Source organism: Coenobita brevimanus, chromosome 27 (genome assembly GCF_032717465.1).
Source record: "Coenobita brevimanus isolate Jiangsu-jjx chromosome 27, ASM3271746v2, whole genome shotgun sequence".
Lineage (NCBI taxonomy): Eukaryota > Metazoa > Arthropoda > Malacostraca > Decapoda > Coenobitidae > Coenobita > Coenobita brevimanus.
This window is the reverse complement of record NC_136980.1, coordinates 24,775,423-24,788,246: the sequence shown is the minus strand read 5'-3', so window position 1 is coordinate 24,788,246 and position 12,824 is coordinate 24,775,423. Positions and strand designations below refer to the sequence as shown.

The window sequence follows — 12,824 nt, the reverse complement described above, 5'->3', positions numbered from 1 at the left end:
GCTGCGCCGCAGTAATTTATAAGTGAAGCATGTTCACGAATAAATCGCCGACAGCACTAGATGATATGACTGATAGATAACACCGCATCAAAGATCTCACAGCGTGGTGAGAATCGTCGTTCCATATATAGTTTCATGTGTGTTATGATGGTGGCCTCAAGCCATAATCTCGCCAACACTTTTTCTTCCAGGTGACTGGGACGGTTGGCAGTATCTCAGTCACCCAGGGACAGCTTGCAAGTTGGAATATTTAGTTTCGTCCACTGACTTTGCCACAGAAGATTTATTGATTTCTTTCCGAGAGAGAGACTCGACCGCAGAACACGAGGAACATCCCAAATCTTCTCGATTTCTACAGCCAACTTTTCAAGTAAATCAACCTGCTCATTGCTGTAAATACGACAATGACCAGGCACCCAGATCAGCGTGAGGGACTTGTCACATGAATGCAATTATTTATTAACGCGGCCCTGTCGAGAATTGAGAGCATGTTCTATGGCTTTGTCAAGGGCAAAAAGTTCAGAGGTAAACACAGATGTATAAGTTAGCAACCAATACCTGAGGGCACATTCAGTCAACCACACACTAGCACCCACACATTCACTCGATTTGGAGCCGTCGGTGTACAATTGGTGGGACCCAAGTGACTAATGATGATGTTACGAAATAAGCGGTGGACCTACACTCCGGCGCCTTGGTCTTTGGTGCTGGGAGCCACGACACATCAATAGTAAAGTCAGGTGGCTCCCAAGGCACTATATTTTTAAACACCAACTTGTCACAGTCACTGAGGTCCACACCAAGCTCCTGAGTCAGTAAGTGGAGGCGATGGCAAGTGGCCGACGCACCCCCTTCATAAGATGGTGATGTTGACGCAGGGGAGTACAGGCCACATTGCTGATATTACTTTTTCTCATTGTCCACACACCATAGGACAGGGCCAGATGGTCTCGGTGAATACAGATAGGAGGCATATTCGCCTCCATTTCCAAAAGTGCTACATGGTTACACAGACAGTTCCAAGGCACATTTCCAAACATTTATTCTGCAATACATCCAACCTTTTCAACGTGGCATCAGATGCCAAACCATACACCTGTGCGCCATAGTCTAGCTTCGAGCAAATAAGGGACTTATACACCATTAATAAAGATTTTTTGTCGGTACCCAATGTAGTACCCACTAGGTACATGAAGATATTTAACGGTTTATTACAACGAACAAGCAAATTATTAACATGAATTTTACAGTTCAAACAACGATCGAAATGTATTCCCCAAAACTTTAGAGAATCTTGAAAAGGTACTGCCTGATTATCCACAGTTAAGCACAGAATAGGTACATTATGATTAGTGAAAAGCACAGTGGCACACTTAGGAATGGAAAACTTAAATCCTTATTGCAAGGCCCATTGATGAACGGAGTCAAGCGCTGCTTGAATCCGCCCAGCCGAAAATTGTACATAACGGGAAGAGTGCCATATTGCACAATCATCAGGGTAGAGCAAGTATTTAAGATTCCTCAGGATGGGAGCTGATGACAGAATATCATTGATCATAACTCTTAATAAGGTGGGACTATGAACACTTCCTTGCAGCACCCTGCTTTCCTGAATAAATATATCCAGTATTGCGTTATTGGGCAGTTTGACAGAGAAAGTTCTGTCCCTTAAGAAATTTGAAATAAAAAAAGCCAAATTACCTCTTAAACCATAAGCATAGAGCTTCATTAGGATACTGTGATGCCATGTCATGTCATAGGCTTTTTGGATGTCCAAGAACACCCCTATCATGAATTCTTTATTGGCATATGCCTCTGCAATACAATGCTCCAAATTCATTAAATGATCTAGTGAACTATATTTATGGAAGCCACATTGTTGATCATTTAACAAATTCTTTTACTGTAAAACAAAAGGAAGCCTATTGTTTATCATTCGTTCCATGACCTTACATAGACAAGAAGTCAACACAATAGGACGAAATGAATTGGGATTCATGAGACGACAGGCCACTCTGGGTATTGGTATGACATGCGCAAAGTGCCATGAGTTTGGGAACGTTCGAGACACCCAAATTTCATTGTTCAGTGCTAACAGCTTAATCAGGTTGTCCTGATTAAGATGTTGGATCATATCGAATGTGATGGTGTCTGGTCCAGGGCTGGTGTCTTTAAAGGATTTAACCCTTCCTGGGCAATTGGGGTCCCTGCGGACCCAAGCATGTTTTTAAAATGTTGCCAATAAGCCATTTTTTTTAATTGCACAGCCTGGCCTCTCATGACTTTTATTGTAGATGGTTATTTTATATGCTCATAAATTTTGAGCAAAAAATCTTGCACGATTGAGTGAAATTGCAATAAATGTCAGTGGGGTCCACCAGGGCCCCACCTGGCCTTTCGTGTGACTAATTTATATATATATATATATATATATATATATATATATATATATATATTTTTTTTTTTTCAGATATTTCAGGTTATAATAATTAGGACAATGTCAATACCAGTAGCAAAGTTTTATGCCTCAATGGTGGTGGCAGAATGTGAACAAGAAGAAAATTAGTCAGATGGTGATTTACGTGTATCTGACGCTGATGATTATGAAGTGACTGAACGATTGGACAATGAAATTAGTGTGAATAGTACTGAGTCTCCTGTGAGTGCTGATGATAATTCTGAAAATGCAAGTGGTGATAGTAATACAGAAGATGCTCATCAAGAGGATAAAACAAGAAATTGTTGTACCAAATTTGAACATTATAGGGATAGTTTTATTTTATGATCATGCTAATTTACTTTACACATGAACTTGCTATTATTTTGAGAACCTGTTCCAAGAATACTGACAATCAGACATTCAAATAAGTGTAGAATCAGTACTTCCACAATCAAACTTTAATAAAATTGTGATAAAATGAAAGAAAATTTGTTAATTAAAAAAAAAAAAAAAGGACACTTGGTGGGTTGGTTCCACGTGCCATGTCCTGGGCAACATATGTACAAAGTTTAGTAGATATAACTTTATGAATATGGCAGAAAAACACCATTAAGGTTTGGGGTCCTCCGGGACCCCAACAGCCTTCCGTGTAACGTGGTAACCCTTTGCCCATGAAGGGTTAAGGACAAGGAGCAGTTCATCTAGGGTAAACTTTTGGTTGTACGGGGAGTCTATATCTTCTGCGGCAAAGTCTAATATTCGTAGCTCAGTCGTGCATTTATGATGTTGGAAATGCGAATCATAAGTGGCTGAGCTACTTACATGGGAAAAATTCCTGGCGAGGATGTTAGCAATGTCCACAGGATCGTCATAGATGTTTTTATTGACCTGCAAGGTGGTAACAGGGAAGTAAGGGCCTTTATTATTTAATATTCTTACAGTGGACCAGATTTTGCCGAGTGGAGTAGATCGAATTACCATGGACACATAATTCCGCCAGGAATCACATTTGGCCCTTCTTATAATTCTCCTTGTCTCAATCTGTGCCCGTTTGTATGCAATAAAATTTTCCTCAGTAGGCTGACTGTCAAAAATCCTGTATCTCCTATTGTGTTTTATTCAAGCTTGTCAGCAATCCGGCATCCACCTTGCATCAACTATTGAAGTCTTGGAAATAGCAGCCTCAGCCGCGTGTAATATGGAATTGGTTAAATTTTCGACCTTAACATCTATGGTCTCCCCAGATATGTCTAAATTGGCGATCCTTGAGAAGGTTCCCCAATCTGCTTTCTTATAGTTCAATTTTGGAGGTGGAGGGTCCAAAACAATGTTGTGTGTATAAGAAAGACAGATGGGTAAATGATCACTTCCCAAGGAATCGTCACAAGGATCCCATGAGAAATCTTGATGTATACTGGGGAGGCCACAGGTAAGTCAATGGCCAAAATGGTACCACTACGATCATCTACACGAGTCACTCTATCATCATTCAGAAGACAGAGGTTGGACTGTAGTATTAGGTTGGCTATTTGCTCCCCATGAGCATCGATCCTCAAGCTACCCCATTGATAGTGATGGGCGTTAAAGTCACCCAACACTACATATTCCCCGGAAGATGTTCAAATAGTGAATTCAAAGCATCACTATCAATGAGGCCATGTGGAGGACAGTAGAGAAAGCAAACAGATTTAAAATTTTACTCTGCATGTGACCATTTCAAGAGTAGAATTTAGAATCACTTCCATTTGTGGGTGTGATTTGTGTGTGTATATGACAACTCTGTGACCTTCATATCTTCCACATGATTGGTAGTGCTTGAACTGCGGAGGATCAGGGTGATCCACCAAGAGTGTCTCCTGTAAACAAATTACGCCTGGCCTGTGTATAGAGAGCAAGATTGCTCTTATGTAGTTTATTCCCAAGAGTCCTACAATTCCACTGTAATACCATGAATGCGGTGGTTTAACCCGCCGGATCCCAACCGATATTTCACCACTGAAACCCCCCAATCCTGGCAGATTTTCGAAAAGTTTTTTTTTACTAAAACCTCCATTTTTTAATGAGAAACATTGGAAAATGCCCATAAAAGGGCTCAGCTGAGATTAAAATTGCATCATACAGGTGTCCCTTTGAATATCTGGTACCGTCTTCTGTGGGTCCTGCTCCAGAGAAAATGTTTTCTGTGGGAGGAATAACCATTCCAAACCACTCCTAAAAGGTTAGATATTAAATTTATTTGGTATGAATTTATATGTAGTACAAGAGTACTGTATATTGGTTTTCAGACAATAATATAGGCAATATAAGAGTTGTTTCACCCACCAAACACATCAACATACCTCACCTTCTATACGATGTTACCGCCTCATCACTTCTGCTTGTTTCTTCCTCTGGCTTGTTTCTTCCTTTGTCCTCCACCTCGGGAATAACTCACCTTGAATTTCGTCATTGGAGAGACGGTGGCGTGACATGTCTTTACTAGCCAGGTCACTGCTAACAGATGAGTTGCCGAGAAAATGGCGTGCGGGGGGGGGAAGGGGGGGAAGGCGGGGCCAGACAGTATCCCTGCCTGACGAGGGGTAGAGGAAGGTCTCCCACATATGCATACCAAAAATCACCCGTGAAACTTGAAAACTGTGCATATGACGGAGCTTGCAATTGCAAAACGTATGGATACGTTGCCTGGTGTCACTGTGACAAAATGTGGGAACGTATCCATACGTCGTCAGGACGCCTTGGGTTAAGATTTACAAGGGTGGCCAGTGTTCTTAGTTTTTCATGCCACCTACCAACAGGCGAGCGACTACTGGGGGACCTGTCTCGGTGCTTGCTAATGGAAACCTCCATTATGTCATCAATAACAAGGCTCCCAAGTCCCCCGAGGAAGAGCTTACCTTTCTCTCCCTTGCTGGACCAGGAGTAGGAAGGACATGAGGATGTGCCAGCTTGCTGAGGGTAGTCAAATTAATCTTATCTGACTTGTCAGACTTTGGTTTTGGCCTCACCGGCTGCAAAGGAGCAGTGGTAGCCTGAGAGCAGGAAGTAGCGATATGGATGTCCATAATAGAGTTGGAGCGTAGAGGAGGATGAGACGAAGAGGTAGGACATGGGGCATGAGGAGGGAAAGTAAGGTCAGTCTGTGTCTCCACAGTGCACATCATGGGATGGGACAATGCATAGGAGAAATTAGGTTTGGGAGTTGCATGCAACTCCTTCACCTTCTTCCTAGCATCATAGTAGGAAATGCCCTCAGTCACCTTCACTGTGCAGACCTCTTTCTCCTCTTTCCACTTGGGACAAACCCTCGAGGAAGTGGAGTGAGCATCCTTGCAGTGAAAACAGCACTCAGTCTCGGATGTACTGTAGTCAGCAGTGTGACCTACAGTTGAGCACTTGCCACACACCAAGTTGGAAGCCAAACAAGTCTTTTCGTGGTGCCCATAAATCTGACATTTTGCACAACAAAGGGGATTTGGGATAAATGGTCTAACATTAACAATTTCGTATCCAACTTTCGCATTACTGTAGCTGGAAGAGATACTTTTCCAAAAGTTAAGAAGAGGTTGTGGTTTTCATCCTCCTGTCCTCTGAGTATCTAGTGATAAATCTAGTATCTATGTCATCCTGCTGAGCTAGTTCCTGTACAGTGTTTTCCTCCTCCATAACAATGAGATCCCTGCGGTGATAACACCCCTGCAGTAATTCATGGAGTGAGTGATCTTGGCCTCAACATCATAACAATGGAACTTGCTCAGTTTCAGCGAATCCTTTACCTGGGCAGAATTTATAGTCTTTTCCAGGAGATCTCCACTCGCAAGTTTTTTTCACTTGTTCTAACTCACATGCACACCCATCAATCACCTTCTTCATGATGAAGGGATTGAGGCTGGACAGGGGAGTAGAATCAATCATATGGATCAAAATAGATGATGCGTTATTTATACTGATCTCTAGAGATCGTGTCTGGGGCCATTCAGTCGAGGGAAAGTCTGTCCATTGAACAGTCTAGGGTCGGTCAGGACTACACCCCCCCTGAAGGGGGGAGGAGGCAGTAGGGGCGTCCGACATGGTAACCACTTCCCCCTCGAGGGGGAAGTGGTAAAAAAGAGAAAAACGAGCAAGGGACAAAGTGCCCAGGGAAGACACACCTAGTCTGAGATTTCCCTCTCAAACCACTCTTGGGAGGATGCACCTGTGTGTAACACCCCAGAGCGATCAGTGGGGGTACACTCCAGAAAAGAGTAAGCAGAGGCAATCTCAGTAAGTAGATATAGACACCTACTATATCTCTAATAGGGAGGAAGCTTAAAACTAGCTAATCTAACTTTATTGTCGCTAAGTCCAAAAAACTATTGCTGGTGGGGCAGCCCTACAAAGCTAGAGGAGAGCCAGAAAAATGCATCTTGACTCCCCACGACCATGCATGGTACGGGATATCTCTTATTCTCTTGCCAGCTTCAAGGGTTCAGTGGAAATGAAGCAGGATTATTAACTTGATGAAGGAGGGTTTGAATAATCGGCATTACCTTCCGCACAGCTTATCCTTCTTTTTTTTTCTTGTTATCTTTACAGGATTTTATGCATATTTGTAGAGATAATTTATTTTAAGGGGTTATATGCAGCCTTCATTAATTTCCTTAATGTGAGAGGGATTTACTTAGCTGTAGAGAATCATCTGAAGATGAATACAGGCAGAGCAGGAGGCTTCAGGGGTTCAGAGCATTCGAAGCAGGATGTTGAACTCAACAAATGAGGGTTCAGACAACTGTACCATGTTCTTACTCTCTCTTGCGGACATACTGAACTCTGTGAACTAGATAATTTACAGCCTTCACCAACCCCTATATAGGAGAGGCCTTTCCTAATTTAGATAAAAGAGTCTGGATGGTAAATTCAGCAATGAAAGGGTCGAACTGTCGAAATTTATTCCTTCACAACAATTACGTTTTCATATAGATTATTCTCACTTTCTCCGGATATTTTATAAATTGATCATGAGAGAGGTTTCGAATTGGAGGAATTAGATTATATAGCCTTCCTTAACACATCCAACAGAAGAGGTGTTTCTTAAGCTACTGTATATTCAGTCGTATGGAGGTCGTGTGGATAGAGAAATCGTCTGCAGTTCGATATTTGTTTGGCAGTGTGTGACTTAGTGGCAAAAAGTGCAAGTATGCACCTATGTATGAATAAGTCTGTCCCTTGTTAAATAAAATAGTAATCCACAAGAGGGCTGTGTGCATGTCAGGTTTATAATAATGAGGACAATGAGACAAAACACATCAGGGAATGAAAGCTCATTTACTTTATAAGTTCATTTTTTTTTAATAACCTCGTGAATAACATTTACTCGCGTCTGGATACTTTATTATTAATGATTCTCTCGTACGTGGCACCTTTTCATGCATCTACTGGACCACAACAAATTATGATTACGGAAGAAAGTGTAGTCATCAATTGACACAGAAAGCAATGACTGAATTTATGATAATTAGCTTGGTGCCATCAGGCGCCTTCATCTCACCAGATTTTTCAAAACTGCATCCAACCAGAAAGTATCCAGTATCCCGACACATTCCAACACATATTTTGTCTGTGGACAAACCCCTCAGATACACTCCAGCCTCACCCAAGACGCAAAACACCAGCACCTCAGATACACCCCAGACACAATTAATACTCCCATCTTCCAACACTCCCCATATGTGAAACGCTGAGAATTCTATGGTTATAACTTGCCAAAATTCATCCTTCAGAAGAGTACAGTGACTCAGTAAATGAATGGCACAGTGAGGGATGCTCAGTGATTTTTTTTGTTCCCGTGAACGTGGAGAACCAAATCGATTGTGTAATTGGGAATAATGTGGTGAAGAATGTAGAAAAAACTTTAAATATCTGGGAACGATTGTATCATCTAATGGATCAGTAAACAATGAAATTGATGAGAGGATTAGACAGGCTTGGCGAGCTGTTGGAATGTTGAAATCTGTTTGGAATAATAATATGCTTTCGGTACATATTAAAGCGAAAATTTACAAGTCCATGGTTAGACCAATTTTAATTTATGGGCATGAGTCATGGTACAGTACAATTACAACAGATCAGAAAGTATTAGGATTTGAGAATATAATACTGAGAAGGATTCTTGGGGTAAACTGGCAAGACAGAATTACAAATGAAAGAGTAAGGGATATTACGAGAGTGGAACCTGTTAATGAATATGTGAGACTGTCTCGCTGGAAGTGGTTGGAGCACATATACAGAAAAGAAGACAGTTTAATACAAGATGTGCCAGAGTGGACTGCTAGAGGAAGAAGAGGTAGAGGTAGGCCGAGGGAAACCTGGTTGAGGACAATAAAAAAAGAAGCAGGAGAGGAGTGTTGGTGGGACCTGAAGGAGATGGCAAGAGAAAAATATTGGTGGAGAGAGTTCATCGAGGCTCTATGCATCCCGTGGGGTGCCACAGGAAATGATTGTGTGTGTGTGTGTGTGTGTGTGTGTGTGTGTGTGTGTGTGTGTGTGTGTGTGTGTGTGTGTGTGTTCTTACCTAATTGTTCTTACCTAATTGTATCTTTACAGGCATGAGTCAAACTCATACTGTCCCGTGTCTTAAACCATATTTATCGTACATATCCTTTAATTTGTGAATTGTTTTGGCACACACTATTTCATTCGGTAGTGCATTCCACTGATCAATTGCTCTATTTGGGAAACTAAATTTCCTTACGTTTTTATCACCTCTCCTCTTATGCAGTTTTTTGCGATGCTTCCCCTTACGTTAAGTAATCATTTATGTCTATTTTCTCCTTCCCTGTTATGCATTTATAGAGCATAATCATATCACCTCTTTTCCTTCTCTCCTGTAGTGTTAGTAGATTCAGTTTCTTCAGTCTTTCTTCGTAGCTTAGATCCCTTAAGCTTGGTACCCATCTTGTAGCGGCCCTTTGAACTTTTTCAATCTTGTCTATGTGTTTTTTTAGATGAGGACTCCAGACTACTGATGCATACTCCAGGGTTGGTCTGATGAATGATGTTATTATCTTTCTTAACATGTCTTCATTTATATATGTAAACGCTATTCTCATATTGGCAAGCAGTGTATACTTGTTCCGTACCTTCTCACTGACGTGGTCAGCCTGAGATAGTCTGTTATTGACAATCACACCTAGGTCCTTCTCCCTTTCTGATGTGTGTAGGGTTTTATTTCCTAATATATAATCCCAATCAGGTCTTTTTACACTTTTACCAAACTTGATTACAAGACACTTGTCCACATTGAATTCCATTTGCCATGTATTACTCCATTCATTAAGTTTATTTAATTCTTCTTGTAGCTCTTTACAAGAGTCTGTGTTAGTAATTCTCCTTTGTAGTTTTGCATCATCTGCAAACATACTTAGATAGCTTTCATTTCCAGTGATACTGTTTATATCATTTATATACACTAAAAACATGATTGGTGCCAGCACTGAGCCCTGTGGTACTCCACTAGTCACTTCTTTCCATGATGAGTAGTTTCCCCTAAGTACGGTTCTCATTTTTCTTTTCATGAGAAAATCTTGCATCCAGCAATACAGTTTGCCTCGAATTCCTCCTTGATGGTACAGTTTCCATAAAAGTCTTTGGTGTGGTACTGTTTCAAATGCTTTCTTGAAATCTAAATAGATACTGTCCACCCATCTTTCTCTTTCCTGTAATGTGTCTGTTACTCTGTCATAGTAGCTCAACAGATTAGTAACACATGATTTTCCTTTTCTGAAACCAAACTGTCTTTCTGTTATCATACTGTGTTGTTCTAGGTGATTTACCCAAGCTTTTCTTATAAGCTTTTCTAATACCTTGCTTACAACACTGGTTAGTGTTATACTGGTCGGTAGTTCAGTGGATTTTGTCTATTCCCTTTCTTGAATAAGGGAACAATGTTTGCTTTCTTCCAAATATCAGGTAGTTTACCTTGACTCAAAGATTTCTTGAAAATTAAAAATAATGGTTTACTTAACTCCTTTGCACATTCACGTAGCACCCAACATGAAATTTCATCAGAACCATTTGCTTTTACTTTGTCTAATTTACTTAGCTCCTCCTGTATTTCTTTTTCTGATGTTTGTATATCTGATAGTATGTGTGGGCATGCATGTTCCACATAATCCCTTTCAATTTTTTTTTACTCTGTAAAAACTGATTGGAAACTCTTGTTTAGTGCTTCACAAATATCCTTCTCTTGTGTATAAGTGATTCCATCGTCCGTAATGGATTGTATTTTATCTTTTACTTTGGTTTTGCTTCTGATGTAGCTGTAAAATAGCTTTGGTTGATCACAACTTTTATTTATGATATCCTCCTCAAACTGTTTTTGCGTTTCCCTCCTTATTCTTGTATAATCGTTTCTTGCCTGTTTGTAATTATTATATGCCCTTTCACTATTGTGTCTTCTGTATCTATTCCACAACAAATCTCTTTTTTTAATTTTTTTTTTATTGAACCATTTCTTTATTTTCTTTTCTGCTACTTTGTGCTGTGGGATGTACTTCTTGACTCCTATTTCATAAAGTTCACAGAATTTTTCATATGTAGCATTTAAATCTTGTCCTCTAAGCTCCTTTTCCTAAGCAGTTTCTAAGAAGTACTTCTTTAGGTCATTATACTTCCCCTTTTTATAGTTTGGCGCTTTTTGTAACTTTAATTGCTGTTATCTATGTCATATGCAATCCTGAAATTGCAATTTAGTACTGCATGGTCGCTTTTGCCGAATGGAGGGTGGTATATTAAATTGTCAATATCGTTTTCTTGCCTAGCAAATATGAGATCTAGCATTGAGGGCACATCGAGTCCTCTTTTTCTGGTGCTTTCCCTTACATGTTGCGTTAGGAAAAACTCTTGCACAAGATCCAGGAGCTTTTGGTCCCAACAGCTTTCTTGGCTTATTATATCTAGAGTATTCCAATTTATATTTGTATTGTGTGTGTGTGTGTGTGTGTGTGTGTGTGTGTGTGTGTGTGTGTGTGTGTGTGTGTGTGTGTGTGTGTGTGTGTGTGTGTGTATGTGTGTGTGTGCGCTTAGTTACAGTTTGAAGGCGAGAGTGAGGTTAGAAATTATATTACCGGTATGTAATAGATGGAAGGTATAGGATGAGACCTGAAGGTATGAAGAGAGGCATTTGGGAAGATTGGTCTGAAGAAAAAATAAGGCAAGGCGAATCACACTACAGGACTGGTAAATCGTAGGTTCAGTCACAAAGCTCCGTTGTTAACATTATCACTTTCTGTGTAAATTTCCTGGCCAGCCCTTTAAAGATGATTCAGTTTGTGAGCCGGAAAGGAAATAACAAGATGTTGGTGGCTAACCACTAAGTCGGTAGAAAGGAGGGGGACAAGGGAAAAATTACTTGGTAAGGAAATGAATTTCAGTTAAAGGAACAAGTGTCAGGGCTCAACCGAACATGTGTGGGCAGTTGGGCAGTATTTAGTGGCAAGGGACAACCACAAACACATACCAGCGTGACTGAGAAGTAAAGAATCCTACCAGTCCCCCAGAATATCACACACAACCGTCGATTGACAACCAGGTCCCTATTATCATTTCTAGGTAACAAACAGGCTTAACAAACTTGTTCAGTTTTGAAAATTGTTTGTAATATATACTTTCTTTTGTTACTTTTTCTCTCAAAATACAGAAGTGGCTGAAGTGGTGGCTTTTCTGTTGAGCGAGCGGAGCAGCTACATGGTGGGAGCCTGTGTTGAGGTGACGGGAGGATACGCCATGTGATCACCATACACAGCTTTCTCTTCCCAAGTCAAAGGCCTTGAGGAAAGATTAAAGATGACCTTATCTATATTAACCGAACGATTGATGTCAATTTGATGTTATGTCGTTAGACCTGGATTTTGCTCTCCCTTCTGTTCGCTTAAGCAATGTTGGGTTCATTTTAGCCTTTGAGAGATGTTCAAGTTGGAAGAAGTACAACATCTGCAAGGAAGACTGGACTTATTTGTGGCATAATGTCTCTGCCTTAGATAAAAATTCTGTTAAACGGTACTATAAATACGTGAAAGAAAAGATGATTACTCATATCGTAAGATTTTGAGATCACTCAAAAATTATGGCATAATTATTGCTTGTCCCGATAATGGAAGGGGCGTAATTATCTTGAACTAGGATGATTATGAATTTAAGCTTAACCATATTCTCAGTTACACCTCGAAATTTAAGGTTATTAATTCTGATATTTCTTCCACCACCCTGAACCATAAAGATAAACTAAACAGTTACTACGAAGTAATAAAGATGAAGTTGGTGACAGTACGACCATTAGTCGGCGCTGTTATAATGTGTGGTCTACCGGGACATTTACATCATAGCGTGCGGTCTGCTGGGACATTGTAGA

At 40.5% G+C, this 12,824-nt stretch overlaps 1 protein-coding gene across 1 annotated transcript in view; it reads left to right on the top strand.

The window, feature by feature from the left end:
* LOC145394511 ((3R)-3-hydroxyacyl-CoA dehydrogenase-like) overlaps positions 1–12,265 on the top strand; it is a 74,636-nt gene extending 62,371 nt beyond the window's left edge. Inside the window, exon 6 of the mRNA XM_080268355.1 lies at positions 12,114–12,265. Within this exon, the coding sequence (XP_080124481.1) occupies positions 12,114–12,205 (92 nt within the window). The 3' untranslated portion in view covers positions 12,206–12,265. The remainder of the gene's footprint in view (positions 1–12,113) is intronic.
* The last annotated feature ends 559 nt before the right edge of the window (positions 12,266–12,824 follow it).